We start from the raw sequence: 19,585 nt of genomic DNA on the forward strand, positions 1-19,585 counted from the left end.
CCTCTTAGGGTATGTAGGAGATCCAGCCGTTAAGTCTTCACTTGTACAACTTCTAACCCCAAAGAACAACTAAGTGTTAAGTAAACGGAGCTAGGATCAGACTAATGGCCGGGCTGAGGGTCTGTAATCTAACTGCCATTAAGTGTGAGGGAGAAGGTAAGTGTGGAAGATGTCAATAGACATGACATAAATGCTTGAAAGAAAGCACTGATCAAAATGAGGAGCTGTGTGGAGCTCTTACATGGAGATGGGGAGTTTCTGGGAAAGAGCTTGGTTGGAGGAGACTGGGCTCTTCTGCCAGTAAAAAACCATTAAGGTGGGGGAGGACATGAACAGTTGCATAGAGGGGGAAGAAAGCAGGCATGTTATTTGTACTGAAAGTGAGGAGACCATTATCTTTTTTTATCATCAGGAGCGAGAGGTCAGCAATAAATCTTCAAGCTTTTCTGTTATTTCCATATTTGTTCAATGCTGTGATGTCCTGCCACTGCATTTAGATGTCTTTGACACTATGTCATAAATTATTCCTTTTTTTTTTCTTTTTCTCTTCCCCCCCGCCCCCCTCCGACAGTTTCGAGTGTTCACTGCTCCCTTCCACAAGGTAGGCTTCGCAGATTTCTGGCTGGCTGATCAGCTCAACAGCCTGGTTGTGATACTCATGGATCTGGAATACATGATCTGCTTCTACAGCTTTGAGGTTCAGTGGGAGGACAATGCTGGACTTCTGGCAAATACAGGTAGAGTACTGCTGACAACCCACACAAACGTGGTCAAAATGACCTGGAAAACAACTTCATAATTATCTATTTGTTTTGAAGAGGGCAACCGGTGACATAGAGAACGAAAATAATTGATGTTTCTTGTAAACACAGCGTTAGGGAGGTTCTGTTCTTCCTTACTTCCATCCAGAGAAATGAATTTCACATCCCATGTTCATTTCCTAATCCGGTCATTTGGCCTGATGTATATATTCATCAAAGAATTTAGACACAGCACTTCTTGATTGGAATGAGAAATCCATTTTCCTGGCATTCTTGTTTCATTTCATAGTGTCTTATCCATGTATTTGCTTTTAGTCTGTTCCTGTTGCTCAGCAGGACAATGAGTTGCATGAGCTTGTTAACTACAATTTTCTGTGCTGTCGCCTGCTCCTTGCAGGCTCCATCATGGCACCCTAGAGCAAGAGAGGATGGAGAAACCTCCTCAGAGCTTGTTAGTGCCACCCCTTATTCAATTAGACTTGATGCTGTGACACCAGGGTTGTGCCTGCTCTGCCTCTTCTCTCTTTTATAGCCAGAAGAGCTGCAGAGTTGCCATATGAATTTTGACTTTGGCTTTTCCCAGTGACAAAATAGTACCTGTCTCCTCCTGGATCAGTCTGTTTTCTTTCCATTTTAAGCAATAACTGCTGACAAACCGTGTTGTCTGATGGTTTTGACACTTGCTGAAAGCATTTGCAGTATGCCTCAATAAGCATCAGTGTTCACTTTGTTCTTCCAGACTTTCTCTTCACTTTAAGACAGTGTTGCAAGTAACTAAATATTTATTTATTAAAACCAAAAAAATAAAATAAATAAAGCAACTGAGTGGATAACAACTTGTCTCTTCCAATCCAAATGGTGGAATGAGAGCACAGTGCTTTGGGATTAATATCAGCTAATAACTTGTCTCCATTCGTCTGAATAAGAAACAAATGTTTGTTGGTTAGTGGGGTGTTTGATTTAGATGTGTATGGCACGACAGCATAAGAATACAGCATGCTTGGAGGTTACAGGCAAAAATGGGGTGTTACAGGCAAAAATGGGGTTTTCCTGGCCATTTCATCAATAACAAGAAGGCTTTCAAACATCAGTGGTGTGACACAATGTCATGTTGGTGTAGTTGCCTTGTACCCGTTGTTGAAGCCAGGGCTATGCCCTAACTTTGCTTCTTTTTTTTTTTTCCTCAAAAACCCTCCAAAATCCCAGACAAAAAAAACCCAAACACATACTGAAATATGTTTTTTTCCTATTACAATATACAAGAAAAATGGGTCAAGGACATCTTAGGCAAAATAGCCTTTTTGAGCTGTCCCGCAGAGTTTGGAAATGCTCTCCCATTTATGCACAAAAATTTCAGTGTCAAAGGCCTTTTGTAATTCCATCCTTAATTTGATTATTCACAGCACTGCCAAGAGCACAAAATACATTTAAAAATAGATTATTTCTAATCTTCTTGCATGTTAATTACACTGGCAGCAGTGAAAGAGTTAGATGATGATCTGTCTGGATGTGTTATTGGTGTCATGCCACCTTGAATACCTCTGAGATGGAATAAAGGGCTCAGGATACTTTCTGCTGATGAGCTTCTTGCTGTCCTGGATGTGTGCACGCCTCTGCGTGTGCCTAAGTATGAGGTGTCCCTGCTGATGGCAGGGGGGTTGGAACTAGATGATCTTTAAGGTCCCTTCCAATCCAAACCATTCTGTGATTCTATGATTCTTTGTTGATGGGCAATTGCACTCAGGTCAAGTGAAATTACCCTTACAGGAAGGAAGACAATAGGAGTTTTTAAACTTGCTGACTTTATGTCTCTGAAACTTTTTTTTCTTGCAGATAATCAGATTTGTTACAGCTACTCCTACGGAGTGAGAGCAGTTGTCCAGTGCATCCCTGCTTGGTTGCGATTCATCCAGTGCCTGCGCCGTTACCGTGATAACAAACGGGCCTTTCATCTGGTTAATGCTGGAAAATATTCCACCACCTTCTTCGTGGTGACATTTGCAGCCCTCTACAGCACTCACAAAGGTATGGGTTATTTTGGAAAATCCTTTGCAAGTCATGGGATTTGTTTTTCACATGGGAGAAATTCAGAATCTGTCATCCCATTGAATCATGAACTTTTGTCTTTTGGCACCTGTGAAACATCTCGATGGAAAGGTAAAGGCCTTCTAAGCTTGCAAAGAGTATTTTAAGATCTTCTTTTAGGTATTTTTCACATAGTTGGTCTGCTTAGAACTGCACTTCAGGAGTATGAGAGAAAATTTTCAGGTTTCTCTCATGAAAGGAGAAAACTGAAATACCTGTCGGTTTTTGCTGTGAAGGGAGGTTGAATGGGAGATGTATGAGGAAAGGAATAACACAGGAAATAATTCTCCCTTGGCATTCATGAATAGCTAACCTGGATCATCTAAATAAAGTCAGTCCATCATTCCTGAACAAGGGGAGATGTGCACAGAGCCGGGAAAATGCCCTCTCTGGATTTTCCTGTGTGTTTTTCTCCATGTTTTTTCTGCAGCTGGTGGGGAGCTGTTTCCAATCCATTTAACTGCAGATTGAGCTCTGATCCCTCAAGTTCTCCATCTCCCTGGAAACGACAATTACTCGATTCTGCTCTTGTTCTGAAGAAAAAACCTTTTAGTTTCTGCACTTCAGGCATTCACCCTGCCTTTCATTGTTCTGAAGTCCTAAAAGCTGTATTCTTTTATTTGAAAACATATGCCTTCTGTATCTCCAGAAATTAGCAACTGCACATGCTCATGAGCAATCACTTATCCTGAAGTCTTATTGTGGTGGGGCAGTGTCCAAGTGTCCAAGGCATGCTTCAAGTTAACATGCTGGTTTTTTGGAGGAGTGGAAGAATTATTAGAAACCTTCCAGTGGCCAAAAAATGGCCTTTTTGACATAGCTGGGCCTCAAGTCACACCGATAATGTTTGTTGGGCTTTGTATTTTAACGGCAGAGAAGTGCAATGCTGCAAGCTGGCTGGAGGCTGGAAGTCAGGCGCTCTGTATCCTGACATACACACAAGCCTGGCATGGGGGCATCAGTGGTGGATGCAGCTCCTGGCCCTTCCATACATCCCCTCCCCACTGCCCTATCCCCGGAGCTTGTTCCCTTTTTAACTTGTTTGCTCAGTGACATTCTGCAGCTCTGCAGTTCCAGCCCTGCAGTCTAGTTAGTCACCACTGCCAAACCCTGAGATGAGACAAATACAGATTGCCTGGCTATAGTCACTGCTTCTATGCTTTTATATACAGTGCCCGCTTGGGGGAGGCTGACTAGTGCTTCTCCTTCCCTGGGGGTGACACTCTGGCAGAGCCTTCTGCGGGAAGGTTGGGGTAGGTTTGGAACCAAGAGGAAAACCAGCATCTGTCAAAATGTCCTGTTGAAGAATTTGACCTCTTCCTACTCCCCTTGAAGTTTGTGTCCATGCCAGTACTGCTGACCCTTGTTCTCATTGCTGCCCTACATAACTGTTGTCTGCTCTTCAAGCCTGGCAGGGAGTGGGTTGTAATGAGGTGTTTACGAGCCAGGCATGGGGCTTGTTCCAATTGCTGAGAGATATTCGTGACTCTCAGCTTTTGTCTGTCCGGTTTTGTTAGTGGGAGTCAATAGCACGTAGTTGTTGGTATCACACAAAAACATTTGGAAGCTTTGTGGCCTTTGGAAATTACACGTTAGTGCAGATTTTGTAAATGTCACTGTGCCTGAGCTTGTAGGGGTTTTTTCAGAGGGCTGCCTAAAGATCTTGCCGTGTCTCATCAGCCTTGCAGTCCTATTCCCATCCTGCCATAAATGCACTTTTTAATATCCCGTACCTGTTAAAGCTCCGATTTTATCTACGTGCTTTACATAGTTTCCCTGTTCTTTTTGAACTTGGAATCAGATGGTCTACTGTCAAGTTGTTATGATGTTACTGTTGAAAATAGATGCACTGCTCGCCCACACCTTCTCTGTGTCTGCCCAAGGACAGCAGAGACAAACACCCATCTCAAACACCCATCTCTTACCTACGAGGCACCTGCTGGGGGCTAGCTGCTTGCTATTAAGAAAGCAAGCAATGCCCAAAAAAAGTGTCCAACTGGTAAAGATCCTTGCTCCTTAGACCTGCTCTAAATTGCAGTAAGTAACGAACCTGTTAATTGCTTTGGTAACAAGAGTTTTATTTAAATAGTCTTTCATGCCTGTGTTTGCCAGCCTGTGACTTACACCTCTGGAATGACAGCTTTCGGCTGCCAGGACAAGAGGGGGATTGGTGGCCTTTCTTGGGAGGTCAGGTAACGTACACCAGCTCCTGTTCTCCACTTGGGAGTCCTGGGGCCATCACAGCCTTCTGGAGAGCCTTATCTTCCTCCCTTGATGTGAACATTGAATAATGATTGAATAATGTAGCTGCTCTGCTGGTTTTTAGCTCGTGTCTGCCAGCAGTGTGAAGATGGACTGTGCAGCTGGGAGGGTTTGCTGGTGTTGAAAGCCGGCTAATTCATAGAGAATTCATGCACTTACAGCATTCTTGTGCTGTGTTTTTCTATGCTTGCTGGAAAACAACTCAAACTAAACAAATGTACAAATGCTACCTTGTTATGTTTAAATGATGTGTACTGCTTCTATCATACACGGTCCTCCCTTCTCCAAACCTCCTGCAGTGAAGGATCCCCCCAGTAACACAATGAACTGTGGGCTCTTGACAAGTATCTCACTTTCCCCAAAATATCTCTTGTTTAATAATTCATATTGCTCAGGCAGTGCATAATTCTGATTCTTCCCTCAGAGAAGTCATTTCTTTACTTTTCTTCCTTTTGATTTAGATGCAGAATGTAATTTTCTCTGCTAATTGTTAGACTGGTAAGACATCAAAGTAAATTCTGTTAGGTTTTCTCTCCCAAACTTGCAATCCTGTTACTCTGGGACTAGACAAGTTGTACAGCATTAACTCCAAGCTATCATCTTGATGTTCAGATATCATTTGAATTAGTGAAGCTAAAGTGAGAGTAGCTACTCTTGAACATAAGACTGGAGCAGGCAGTGGTTGCGTGGACCAGTGCTGACGCAAACCTCCCGCTTCACGACGCCTCAGAAACACAACCGCGTTTCAGGGAAGACAGCAGCGACCCGAGGACAACTGTTGCTGAGTTCCCAAAGGAAGAATTCTCAGTATTTTTATATTGCTCAAAGGAATGGGAAGCAAAGGCCGCGTTCTGTAAATATAGTCCTGCGGGGTATGTTTGCACTGGCAAATGAGGCATATCTGTAACTCTAAGCTACCTAGCAACTGGAGTGCGTGCCGCCGGTCCCGGCAGCGCGGCCGAGCAGAAGCCTCTGCCCACGGCTCTTTCCTACCCTGGCTTTAACTTCTCTGGCAGTGCTGAGCAGCCTTCCTTGGAGCTAGCCAACAGAATATTATATTGCCTTCTTTAATCCCCACAGAAACTTACAGAGAACTGGAGAAACAAATGATTCAGCCTGAGTCTGCAGCAGAGTATTTCCCCCAAGCGCAGTGTTATTTTGACACACAGTGTTTTCGCTCTGCCAAAAGCAGACGCGCTTTCCTTGACGGATGCACCAGTATAGCTGCTTCCACATCGGTCCAGCTTATCATAGCCTTCCACAGGGATCCCCTCTTGTATAAAGTGTACTTGCATTTAAGGGGATATGCTGACACACCTGGAATAGCCAGCCTTGGTTTAATTCCTCACTCGGACCCGGTTCAGCCTTTGTAAGATAGGATTATTGTATTTAGGTGTTCAGCTCCGAAGAGAAACAGTGTGACTGGAGTTGTGTTGTGCTACTCTAAGAGTGCTGATTGCTTCTCAAGCTTCCAGCATGATTTATGTTCCAACTTTATTCTTTGTAAAATGAGATGCGTCTTGGTTTTGCTACTGTCTGTCAATTTTCTCTTACCTTGATGATCCCGTGCTGTCATCGGAAATATCTGGCTCACACAGAATATAGATTTGGCTTCTGTGCTTGAAGATCTGAGCTCCCCGAGTGCTTGGTACTCTTCCACCATTTTCTTGTTTTGTGGGATCTACTGTTTCAGCTTGAGCATTTGTGTGTTTACCTTGGTTTTTTTTTCAGGAACACATTAGCTGAGCTTAAACACAAGTACTGGGTTAAAATTTGCCATGTGGGATTTTATCCTTTAACTGAAAAGAAGAATGGTTTATGCAAGTTTTCATTGCAAGTTTGATTTACACACCTAATTCAATGAAATTCTTGTGGTCTGGGTAGTATCCAGCTATTTATTAACCTCTGAATTATTCCAAAGTTAATCCATGTGGCCTGGAAACTTGAGAAAGCATCTCTTCTTCCATACCACTCCCATGCCCTTTCCAGGTAGTCCAAATAAGACTGCTAAACACCAGCTGTCATTGGCTTGGAAGTGCCTTGGAGAGCCTTAGGTTGGTCTAGGACAATGTAACTGCTACACACTTTCTCATTAAACAGCCCAGGAAATTGACAGTAATTAGAAATACAGAAGTTAACTAAATAGAGCTGTCTCTAAAGAGTAGTGCTTCTCACCATTGCTTCAGAAATGAGCTTCTCTTGATGAAGTGATGTGTAATTTGTTTGGTTTTTGGGGTTTTTTTTTTAAAAAAAAAGCCTGAGAAAACTGAAACTCCTTGCTTTGTGAAGGAATAGAGATGTGGAGTGTCAAGGCAGGAGTCATCCTTTGATTAATAGGCTTTTGCAGGAAGGTGTTGGACCATCCCTTACTAATAGAGAGGTTCAACCAGGTCTGACCAGATGAAGATGAATGGGAAACGTGCTGCTTTTTGAGAATACAGTGGAAGATTCCCAGCTCTCGTTAACTGCTGCCTGCTCATTAATCACCATGGCTTCAGCTGTTGCCAGTGGTGCTACCGGCTGGCGTAGCCAACTCCACGCTGGAATGGATCTCTGGTTCTCCCACCATCTTTCCCATCCTGGGGAGGGGTATGGCTTCCAGGTGGGGGATAATGATGCATGGCAGGAAGGAGGAGAAGGTGGTGGAAACATCAAGGTGTTGGACTGGGAGCTGCAGGAGGATACCTGAGTGCACCTGAGCTCTGCTCCTCTCTGCTGGCTGAAGTACTGGGTACTGGGTTGTGTCGCTTAGCCCTTGTTGCTACCTTGTTAGAAACTACAGGGTGCAACCCCTGTGGAGTGAATTTGCTGGTAGGTGGAACAATTAACTAACTGTGATCCTAAACAGTTGCAGCAGGAGAGGAGAACAAGGTGATGTAAGAACTGGAACTAAAATGACTTTCACAGAAATCAGACGTTGCTGCAGCAGCTTATAATACCTCAACTGAGAAATGGCATTTCTAGGGAGTGGGGCATGGGGCAAGGCAAAATAAGTGGACATATAGAATTCAAGTACAAATCTTTTTTAAAAAAAAAAAAAAAAAAAAAGTACAAAACTTTAAAAACAAACAAACAAAAAAATCACCAAAGAATGAAGCAAGTAGCATTTGTGAGCTCCTGTTCCCTAGTTTATCCCTTGTGTGTCCGTACAAGATCTCCCATCTCTCCCCTTCTTTCTCAGCACTGGAAGAGCTGCAGCAAGCCAGATTGTTTGATTTAGGTGTCACAAGAGCCTTAGAGAGTGCTTGGATTGACCTCTTGAAGTAAAACAAACTTTGTAATGGGATTAACTGGCTTCTTCCTTAATACTTGCAGTTTTCACGCAGCTTGCCTTAGCACAGCATACTGGCATCTCCATCAGGATGATTATTTAGAGCAGAAGCATGCAATGTCTGTCACATTGCTGTGAGCTAGGATGAGTTTTTGTCTGAAACCCTGTCATCCCGTGCCCAGGAGGCCTTCAGTAATGAGTTGTGTTCATTAGCCAGTCTTTCTGATCCTTTCCATCAGAGCTGCAGCAGTGTCATTAGTGAAGAATTGGAGGCATTGCCACAGGCAAACATTTCCATCCTGGCCTCTGACCTCCTCCCAGCTTTGACGTGGATCTCTGTGGCACCCTGAGCAAGCCCAGCTTCTCCACACTGACTTGTTAGCTGCTCTAATTGCTTAGACACCCATCCCGGTGATGGTGCTTCAGGGTCGAGCTGCTGGGAAGGGTGAGGACCACCCTGACTGGGACACGGAGGTGCTGGCAGGAGCTCACTCACTGGTAAGTGATGGGGAAGGTGAGATGAGACAGCAGCCTGTGCTCAGCAGTGAGTCTGGGAGGGGGATTTGGGAAACTGGCACTGCATCCCAAATGTCAGCAGAAATGAGGCATAAAATCCCACAGGGAAATCTTTCCTTGTTTTGCAAGTCTACAAAATGTCAAGAGGGACATTCCCGGTGCCGGCAGCCGCGCCGTGGGGGAGAGGCAACCTCAGCGCCCTGCTGCTGAGCGATTCATGCGTTCGCTTCTCCAGATTGCAGCTGAGAGGTGGATTTTAATAGCTGGGATTTGGAAAGTGGACTAATAGTACCGTTTGTATCACTTAACATGAGAGAGAGAGGAACACTAATGAATAAGGTGTGAGTAAAAAAGGTGGCCCACTAGTATCTCATTTCATGGGCACTTAAGAGGGGGAAGCTTGACCTTTTTTTTAATGGAACATTTTAAGAAAAGTAACTGACTGACATCACAAGCAATTTTCTTGTCAAATGTGTGCAGGTCTGGAGTTCTCTGGTGCTGCAGAAATCTAGGAGGTGCAATCATCTGACTATATCTTTTTTGAATTTTGATTTTTTTTTTTGGTTGCTATTGTATTCTGAAGGAATCTGCTTTTGGATCTCAAAGCACTATAGAGGTAGCAGATGACACCGTGTCCCTGTCCCTAAATTGTCCAACAAAGGTCCCGATTACCATGCTATTTATTTCTGATTGTGAATCCAGATATTCTTATTAGTGAGACTGCTGGCAAATGTTTCAATTGGAAACCCCATCCTTCTCAAGGCAGCAGTTAAACATCTCCCAAGAACACTTCTCAAATGCTAGAGAAGTCACCAAAAAGAATCAAATCAGTCATGACTGATGTGCTTCCTCCTGTTTGCAATTAAATCACATTCTTCTGTTTGTGAGGTACAAGCAATGAGATGGTGTCTTGAAATTAGACAGTCATATCGTCCTACAAACCTGATGCAAACCTGCAGAGTATTTTTAGTCAATTTGGGGATTTCCCTGCTTCACAAATGTAGAATCTAACTAGAAGAAGAAACGAGATGTTGCCTCCTGACAGTTCTTCCCTGCACCGTATTGCTGCTTTGCTTTCAATTGTGCCTGGAGGCTATAGCAGAGGTGTGCAGCATCTTAACAGGCAGGTTGTTGGTATGAAATGGTTGGTAATTTGACAAAGCCCATCAGCGCACGGTGGCGAGTCCTCCGTGTGCTCCTCCAGGTTATTTGCCTTTTTCCTGCATTAAGTCCCCTGTCATGTCATGGCTTTGCCATTGATCAGCATTAAATAGCGGTACGTGCTGGCTGGGGAGAAAGGCAATGCTGCTGCTATTCCCTCATTAAGATGTATAATTACTGAGGGAGAGGTAATACTGCACTTCAAGCAGGAAGGTGTTAGACAAATGCTTTGGGTTGTCATTCTGATGGCAGTTCTTGTGGAGATAAGTCACTTCTGGCTGTCAGCCCTCTCCGGTTGCGTGCTGGGATGGAGTTAATGGGCACATGTCTTCCTTGGGCTAACTGGGTGGCAGAAAGTCTGTGCTCAGTACTCTGATATCTGTGCTTGGCTAGCAAACTGTAAATATTTATATTGTTGTTTTGGTTCTGCTTAAATGTGTGACTGAAAGGATGATCATCAAAGGAGACTGAGTTTGGCATGCCTTGACCAAGAGGTTTTTAATGGATGCTGGAGGCAGAACTGCTCCGGCTGGGTCAGTTGTGTCTGATGTAGCAGGGCTTACCTGGCTGTTTCCTGATAACCTCCTGCTTCTTACAGCTTTTATCACAGCTTTCACCATCAGCAGAAACCACAGCCAGCTGCAGTGGCTGACACACCAGGAGTGCTTATCGAGGGCCATTGTGCTTTTATCCAGATCTTCAATAATACATGGCATTGATTTTTGCTGTGTTGAATACTATATGGTGTTTACATTCTCCAGAATAATTCAGCAGGGTAAACAGATAGTATTCTTTGGAAGTAAAGTCAATATTAACAGCGTTCAGGATAGTATTTGCTGTCTATCTTTGATGGAAAGCAAGCTTTCTCTTGCCTGTGTTTAGAAGGGGCTATAATATCTGCAGAGTATTATTCTCTCAGAGTGCTAGTCCGATATCACATCCCCAGGGGCTGGTTTGGGATCCAGGATATTGTCTATCAGCACTTTTTGCAGGCAGTAAATTTTGCATCTGCAAGTGCCTTTGGCTGTTTTCTGGGACTGTGGCCATTCACAGCTTCAGTTCAAAGGTGGGAAGCCTTCCATTATTTATCCAGTTGACCTTCTGGGGCCATTTGTAGGTGTATTTATGCAGAGTATCTACTGGAATTGCCTTTTGTAGGGTAAACTGAAAATGCTAATGGAAATTTTGTGGTGAAGGTTGCACATGGCCCCTGTGGTATGCTGCTTCCCATCAACTTTGTGGCAAGTGGAGCTGGCAGGGCACTGCAAACTTGAGTAGCCTCCGACCTATCTGAACACCTCCCTGTTGCAGACATGCTGATGTGAACGTGTATTGAAATCTGCCCATGGGCTGGGAGGGTAAAAGCTGCACCTGCAACTTTACACACAGGTTTTGTGCTGGTGATGTTTCATCCTGCACGTGCTGTTTTGAATAACTGTAGCTTAGGAAGTTGCTACATGGTGGTGCCCTTTGGAGCACTGAGTAAAATGGTCCTTCATCCACTTCTTGCTGGGTGGACCTGCAGTTGTGCTGCCAAAGGGCTGCTGCACTCCAGGGGATGTTGAATCACAGAATAGTATAGGTTGGAAGGGACCTTAAAGCTCATCTAGTTCCAACCCCCCTGCCATCAGCAGGGACACCTTCCACTAGACCAGGTTGCTCGAAGCCTCATCCAACCTGGCCTTGAACACTTCCAGGGAGGAGCAGCCACAGCTTCTCTGGGTAACCTGGGACACTGTCTGACCACCCTCACAGTGAAGAATTTCTTCCTCAGATCTCATCTAAACCTCCCCTCTTCCAGTTTATAACCATTGACCCTTGTTCTGTCACTCCCTGCCCTTGTCCAAAGTCCCTCCCTGCCCTTCCTGGAGCCCCTTCAGGTACTGGGAGGCCACTAGAAGGTCTCCCTGGAGCCTTCTCTTTTCCAGGCTGAACAGCCCCAACTCTCTCAGCCTGTCCTCATAGCAGAGCTGCTCCAGTCCTTTGATCATCCTGGTGGCCTCCTCTGGACTCGCTCCAGTAGGTCTGTATCCTTCTTATGGTGGGGGCCCCAGAACTGGAGACAAGAAGACTTGGTCTTCTTGAAGACTTGATCTTTTTTCCCCTCTTAGAGAGGTTGGATTTACCAGGTATCCAGAGTGCTTCTCTCAACCTGAGACTGTCCCTCTCTAATGGGTTTTTTTTTGGTGGTTTCTAGCACATCATTAAACAAAGAAAAAACACATGATGAAACAGTTCCTGATTAAATAAACCCTGACATCATCATACATATGCACAGCTATGTATTGCTCCTGAAAAACCATCAGGCCGGGAGTAGCTGAAGCCTCTGGGTAGAATATGAATGCCTTGATTTTCTAGCCCCCTGAGCAGCGGTGAAGAGGGCCACTAGGACCAGCCAGTGGAGATCGAGATATAATTGCTTGCCTAGAGCAGTAACATATTTCTGTACACCAGCTGAATACCAATGAGGACAGAAGGAAGGAAGGTATCAAACAGAATTGCAGGCAGGAGGAAAAGGAGGATAAGTGATGAAAGGAAAGGACACAAAGGCTGAAGACAATAAGCTAGTTCTGATTAGAGCATTTTACCAGAGTGTGATTTGGGTTTTTAATGAATTTTTTTCAGGAGCTGAATGCATTACTGAGCTGGTCAGTGAGGGCGTGAGCAGGAGTGGAGGGCATGCAGCGTGACCCCAGGTACCACCCTCTGCAAAGACAGGAGCAGGGGAAGGGAGCTGGGACCAGGATAACCTAACTAGAAGCAAGCACATCCTTTTGAGGTTGATGAGGTTAATGCCACCAGATTTATTACTTGAGCCTTTTTCTTCCCAGTACTCCTTCTTTCTGTAATTATGCACGATAACCTTTAAGGAAATTTAGGATTAAGGAGCATGAACCTTTGAAATTGCCTTCCTTATGTAATTGCCAACTTTGGATACAGTTTTGTTAGTCCCTTATGCAGTTTGAGATGATCGTCTGAGGCCAGACCATCCCCTCCATGACCGGAGAACTCCAAAGGAGCATCCATCAATGTCCCTTTGCTGCTCCTCAGCCCTGCACCTGCAGGGCATGGCTGGTGCCAGGGACGTGGCCAAAGGCATGGCAGTGGATGGTACTGTCTGTGCTGCCCTCTCCACGTCTGCTCCGTGAAGATGTAGAGTAAGACTCCGTTTATTTGTGTTCTGTCCTTAAAAGGAAAAAAAAAAAAGCTGTATGTATGACCTGACCTTCAAACTTAAGCTTGATGGGGAGCATGCAGCCTCACAGAGTAGTTTGGAGCATTTTAGATGCTTTGAAAGCACTTAACCTATAAACTACCTCTAAATTGTTGTTTAGGATCTGGTAGTGGGAACTAAACATGGAGATCTAATGAGCTAAAAATAATGTTGGACAGAACAGGCTTAGTGTCTCTGAGTCACTGACTGTCAGCATCTGCCTTTTCTTCCTGAAATAATGTAGTGGAGGAGCTAATGGGGGGAGAATGAGATCTTGCAGTAAAGCCCTAATTGCTAAGCTCCAAAAACCTCACCTGTGTCCTGTGTTGTGAGCAGCTGCACTTGGAAAATGGATGGGAGAGGTGGGTGTCAGAGCCCGTATCCTGCAGGACTTCTCTGCCTGCTCCCGAGTGACGTCAGTCATGGCTCTCTGCAGCGGCAGCGGTGGGTGATGCGATGCTGAACCTGTCCCTGAGTAAAGCTGAGCCTTGTGAGGATGCAGCTTGCTGCTCTGAAAGGCTTCCAGCCTTGCACAGAAGCAGGGATGCTGGTCAAACCTGCGAGCCTGCAGCAGATCTCGGGTCCTTTTCCTCCACTGATGTGAAGCTTCACTACAGACAGGCTTTGCTGCAGAAGTGGCTTTAATAGGTTTGCTTGAGGGGGTGTGTTTTGAAAGGAGAATGAGTGTGTGTGTCTGACCTATATCCTGCACATCATGTCCAGGAAGCCTGAGAGGTGTAATGGGAGGAATGTGCTCTTACACAATGCCTCTCATTTTCACCTCCATTAATTTTATCAGCTTGCTGCATTATGTTTATATTGTAATCATTAGAAACACGACGGGAAGGAGAGAGCAAATTGCCCTGTTGCTCCCTCTGTGGTCAGCTTCAGGGATTCTGTTGGTTTAAAGGCACATATATGGAAAACTGTGCTGTTATTTAGCGTGGCATCAGGTTTGGACTGAAAACGTTATGGTTTTTTTGTGCTAGAAGTGTTATTGGCTTTGCTAGAAAGAATCAGGGAATGAGCAATTGCAGTGGTTGCACAGAAAGGAAAGACTCCTGACAGCAGCGAGGTGCAAAGTGTCTCAGCCTTGCAAAGCATCATAACCTGTTTTATTTTTATGAACTTTATTGCTAATTAAAAGCAAACAGAATTATCAGATCTGTTTGTTTTTTTCCTCAGCTGACTGATGTAGGGAAATTTAGCTGAATTGAGAAAGCTTCGTAACCTTTTCAGGGGGAGAATGGGAAACTTAGCTGCAAAAACATATCATATCCACACATGAGCAGACTTTGGGTCCACAGTCCTGCGTTTCACAAAGAGGAGCTCTGTATGGGCATTTAAAACTCCATACTGAGCCTCCCTCAGGATTTATACATCCATGTTAATCTATTGCCTTCTTTTTTGCTTATTTTCCAGTGCCACCACAAACTCTGTAATGACTAGTGGAAATTCCTGTGCAGCCCATTCTCTTTCAGGTTTTTAGTGCACTAATTCCCAGTTGTTTATATTTAGAAAAACTAAAATACTCTCTTACAAACCCCTCCTAACTGAGCACTCGTTGCTTTTTCCTTTGTACAGGCCTGTGTCCTTTGTGAAATGCAGCCCTCAGCTTCCACCTGCTGTTCAGAGCTAGAATGACAGGTCTACCCCAAGTTTCAAGAAAATAAAAATTAGTGCAAATTTCAGTCCCAAGTGCAAAACATTGAACGAGATTAAAGTGGAATTTAAATAACAACATACAGCTAATCGTGGTCAAGCTTTGTTTCAAAATAACTAGCCTGATTTTCCCAGACCTTGAATAAAAGGGGTGTTATTTCCACTGCTCAAATCAGCCAATTTGTAGCTGTTTGAAGAAGCAATCTGCTTTAAGTTGTACATGAGTATGTTGTTCTTCTCTTTTCCAGCTAAAAACCACAGTGACACCCAAGTGTTCTTCTACCTGTGGATTATCTTCTATTTCATCAGCTCTTGCTATACCCTTATTTGGGACCTGAAGATGGATTGGGGTCTCTTTGACAAAAATGCTGGTGAAAATACCTTTCTTCGAGAAGGAATCGTCTACCCACAGAAAGTGTGTATACAGCCCGCTCTTCTGTCTGAGAAGACTTTTAGTATTTGAACAAAACCTGTTGAGTTTAGAGCATGTTGCAGTTGGCCACTGGTGCTTCCTGGACGCTGTGTGCTGGGATTTTCTAGCAGTAGAGTTTGTTTGAAAGAGGTTATTTCATATTGATCAGTTTTCTAGTGGTTGAGCAGCAAATTCTGTGTCTTCCTGAAGGCGTGGAGAAGTCTGTCTTCTGTGCAGAACATGTACAATGAGCTGTCATAGAATCACAGACTGGTTTGGGTTGGAAGGGCCCTTAAAGCTCATCCAGTTCCAACCCCCGTGCCATTAGCAGGGACACCTTCCACTAGACCAGGTTGCTCAAAGCCTCATCCAACCTGGCCTTGAACACTTCCAGGGAGGAGCAGCCACAGCTTCTCTGGGCAACCTGGGACAGTGTCTCACCACCCTCACAGTGAAGAACTTCTTCCTAATATCTAATTTAAACCTCCCCTCTTTCAGCTTAAACCCATTTCCCCTTGTTTTGTCATTAACTGCCCTTATGAAAAGTCCCTCCCCAGCTTTCTTGTAGGCCCCCTTCAGGTATTGGAAGGCCGCTATAAGATCTGTCCTGTTTGTCTGTCTTGTTCTTCAGGCATACTATTATTGTGCCATTGTAGAAGACGTGATCCTGCGTTTCGCGTGGACCATCCAGATCTCCCTCACTTCCATGCAAATCTTCCCGTACGCTGGGGACATCATTTCTACTGTATTTGCCCCACTTGAAGTATTCCGGTAAGGCTGCTCGACTGAACACTTCATTTCTCTTTTACATTCTTATTACATGTAGAACATCAGCATGATGGGAAATGCCTTGCTCCTTGGACGTGGAAGGTATTGGTCCTTGAAATGGAAGATTAGATCTAACCAGAACATTTAATCCAAACAGGGTGCTGAGTGAAGAAAGCTGTAGAGGGCTCTGCAGCACTACAGGGCTGGGTCCTTCGTGCTGCATTTGCAGTTTCCTCTGAACCTAGGCCTAATCTTTAGTAAAAACCAAAACCCTCAGTTTCTCCTTAAAATTACCTTGTTGCAATTTCCAGATGAAATTTCAGTTGCTTTTCAGGTTTACAATTATTCTTATATCTCTGCTGCTTTTCCAAATGCTAATTTGGATTCTACATCATCAGTTTGGATCCTGCAAGGTTTCATGGCTCTTTACATACTTGTACTCTAGCTGGAACCTCACCCCCACAGCTTCTTGAGAGGAGTAAAAGCCCTTGAAGCTGAACCTTCTAAAAAAATGTACATAGTGGAGGTTGCCTTTTGCTTGGGATGCCTGCTGCCTTCATGCTGTCCAAATTAGGATTGTTGTTGGTAGGACAATGAATGTTCTTCTTCAGAGAGCTGGGAAGATGTAGCAAGTGCTGCTGTTAGTCATGGGCTGTTTCTCTGTACTCCCAGTGTGTTCCCAGAGGCACTTTGATCAGTGAGGACAGTCAGTGGTATCTAGGTGCATGTACCACCAGTGCTTCACCAAACACAGGCAATACACGTAAAAGTGGAACCAAATTGGTAATTTTCACTTTTTTCTCCACTCAGGCGGTTTGTGTGGAACTTCTTCCGTCTGGAGAACGAGCACCTGAACAACTGTGGTGAGTTCCGTGCCGTGAGGGACATCTCGGTGGCACCGCTCAACGCCGATGACCTGACGCTCTTGGATCAGATGATGGACCAGGAAGATGGCGTACGGAACCGCCGCAAGAACAAACAGTGGAAGCGCAGCCAGAGCGTGTCCTTGCGCAGACCTCGTCTTGCTTCACAGTAGGTTTTGCTTCCCCTCTAGCCCAACAAACTAAATCGTGTGTTAGAGCTGTTGTTAATGCTGGGTGGCCATTTATGGACTTGGTAATCACACAAAGATCTCAGCCAAAATAGTCATTCAAAGGGAGGACAGATCCAATTAGTAAATGAATGTTTCTCTGCTGAAGGGTTGATCCATCTTTTACATCATCTTGGGGTTCTGGTAAACCACTGGAAAAGGGAGTTCCCTTTACAAAACTCCCCTCCTGCAAAAAATAGCCTGTAGCAGTTGCCAAAGGTTGTAAATCCAAACCTGGAGGAGAGGTTCCCATCAACCAGCCGTTTCCAGACTTCAGACCACTCCAAGATTTCAGTTATCGTTTGGTTCAGATTTCCTGTGTGAGATCTCAGACCCTTTCCTCTCCCAGATCTAAACCCATGCAATTTTTCTCCCCAGCCTAGACATTTCCCCACCTTGCACCCCAGCCCCTGAACCTGTTGACTAAATCTTCACTGCAGTGCCCGTGCTCTGGGCATCACAGGGTGCTGCAGTGTCCCACATCACTTCTGGCCCAGCAGCACAGCTGTGGAGCCCTGCCCTTTGGCCAAGAGGCAAGCTTGGGCTCCCCTGGGAAGCACAGCGTGGCAGGAGTGTTGTGCAATCCCTGCAGCACATCATCCCCCTGTTGCATCAGTGCGTGGGAGGAGTGGATGGGGGGAAAAGGAGTCTGTGGCTGTCACACAAAGGGTGTGCTCTGACCAGAGCCGCAGCCCTTGGGCCATGCTTGTCTCATGTCTGTGTTGGCTCAGAGTACATGGATGTGACCAATACAAACAACCTTCGTGTGGGTGCTGCAGACTCAAAAACTTCATGCAGAGGGGATGTGGGCCAAAGCCTGGTCAGGTTCCCTACAGCCACATCTGTTTACCCCTCCGACATGCAGCAAACTGGTACCTGTCAAGCATGCTCCAGAAGAAGCTGCTGTGCCTTTGTGCAGGTCGAGCAGGAACACTCCTCTGGATTTGCAGCACGTGCTGCACAGGTTCTGTGGAGCTTTGTGTGGAGGGGTGGATGGATGGTGGATGGATGCGCAGCACCCAGCCGTGCCACGGCGTCCCCTGCTGTTTGTTGGCACAGCCTGGCAGAGGACATTGTCCGTGCCCAGAAGGTGGCTGGCATGTGCAGAGCCACGGGAGGAGGCTGCTGAGGGACAGCTGGGACATATTTACAATGCTCTGCTATTCCCAGTGAGAGTGGGAGAGTATAAAACAATTCCAGAGGAGGAAAACAATTCCTCTCTGTGGAAGAAAGCTTTCCAAGTGCACTGCGGTTTGATTGTCTGTGTGTAGTTACGGGAATTTCTTCTCCCCAGTAAGTGTTTTCTGTTTGTTTTTTCCCCAGGTCCAAGGCTTCTGACACTAAGGTATTAATAGAGGACCTAGCGAATGAAGTGAACACATGAGATGGCCACGGTCTCTTATTCCACATCCTTTGTTTTCTCATTCTGTTCCCCTCTTCCCTAAGTAACCCAATCTCTGGTACAGTTCCAGCTGAAAACAGGAGAAAACACTGAACACGTTTTCCGAGCTCTTCCAGACCAGATCCTATGGACTCTCCAACAAGCTCACTGTGTTTTCGTTTCTTTTCTTCTGGGTTAATTTTAAATGCTCTATTTAAAAAAAAAAAAAAAAAAAAAAAAAAAAAAAAAAAAAGAAAGAAAGAAATAAAATATTTTACTTTGTTTTGCCAATAAAGAGGACAGTTCAGGAAAGAAGGATTGTTTACAGTCTCAACAAGGACATACAAACCTCTCTGGATAACGAAGCATCATAGGGACTCCCTCATGGGACAGTGCCGAGAGCACACTCGGTTTCTGCTTGGCCCGGTTTTGACTGGTTGAAACCGGACTTAAGTTTTTAAATCTGATTTTTTTTTTGTTTGTTTTGTTTTGTTTTGGGTTTTTTTTTCTTCATAACCAGCGCTGAGGCACTGGCTGCACTTGCAGGGAAAGTGCACTTAGAGCAGTATCTTCATTCATGAAGCTACTTTTTAATTTGATGTAACTTTTCTTATAAGTTTTTTGGAAATATGATGTATCTGTTGCATAATAGTTTTCACATTATTTATGAAACTTAACAACCATATGAGAGTGATTTTGAGTCCTGTGCAATGAAGGTTGTAACGGTAAAACAAAGCTGGGAATGTAGATGTAGATCTCCAGGGTTGTGGGGTTATGCCCTGCAAATACCCCTCTCATGAGATAACTTGCACCTGTGTTTACCTCTTCTCTCTCTCTTTCTTTTCAATTTGATTTTATTTTAAACCAAAGTTTCTCTTTCTGATTTTTTTTTTTTTTTTAATTTTTTTTAGTTGCTGCTACTGCTTCTGGGCATGTCTCTTGTGCCGGTTCAGCGCCAACTTTCCGTGCAGCTGTGTGAAAGTAGTGCAGGTGATCCTAAGG

At 44.7% G+C, this 19,585-nt stretch overlaps 1 protein-coding gene across 1 annotated transcript in view; it reads left to right on the forward strand.

The window, feature by feature from the left end:
- Positions 1-19,197, forward strand: part of XPR1 (xenotropic and polytropic retrovirus receptor 1) — a 105,929-nt gene extending 86,732 nt beyond the window's left edge. Inside the window, exons 9-14 of the mRNA XM_010163621.1 lie at positions 572-737; positions 2,595-2,786; positions 15,181-15,347; positions 15,976-16,115; positions 16,923-17,144; positions 18,526-19,197. Of these exons, the coding sequence (XP_010161923.1) occupies positions 572-737; positions 2,595-2,786; positions 15,181-15,347; positions 15,976-16,115; positions 16,923-17,144; positions 18,526-18,586 (948 nt within the window). The 3' untranslated portion in view covers positions 18,587-19,197. The remainder of the gene's footprint in view (positions 1-571; positions 738-2,594; positions 2,787-15,180; positions 15,348-15,975; positions 16,116-16,922; positions 17,145-18,525) is intronic.
- Positions 19,198-19,585: the final 388 nt, after the last annotated feature.

The sequence above is a fragment of the Antrostomus carolinensis genome, unplaced genomic scaffold, assembly GCF_000700745.2.
Source record: "Antrostomus carolinensis isolate BGI_N321 unplaced genomic scaffold, ASM70074v2 scaffold17892, whole genome shotgun sequence".
NCBI classification, from domain to species: domain Eukaryota; kingdom Metazoa; phylum Chordata; class Aves; order Caprimulgiformes; family Caprimulgidae; genus Antrostomus; species Antrostomus carolinensis.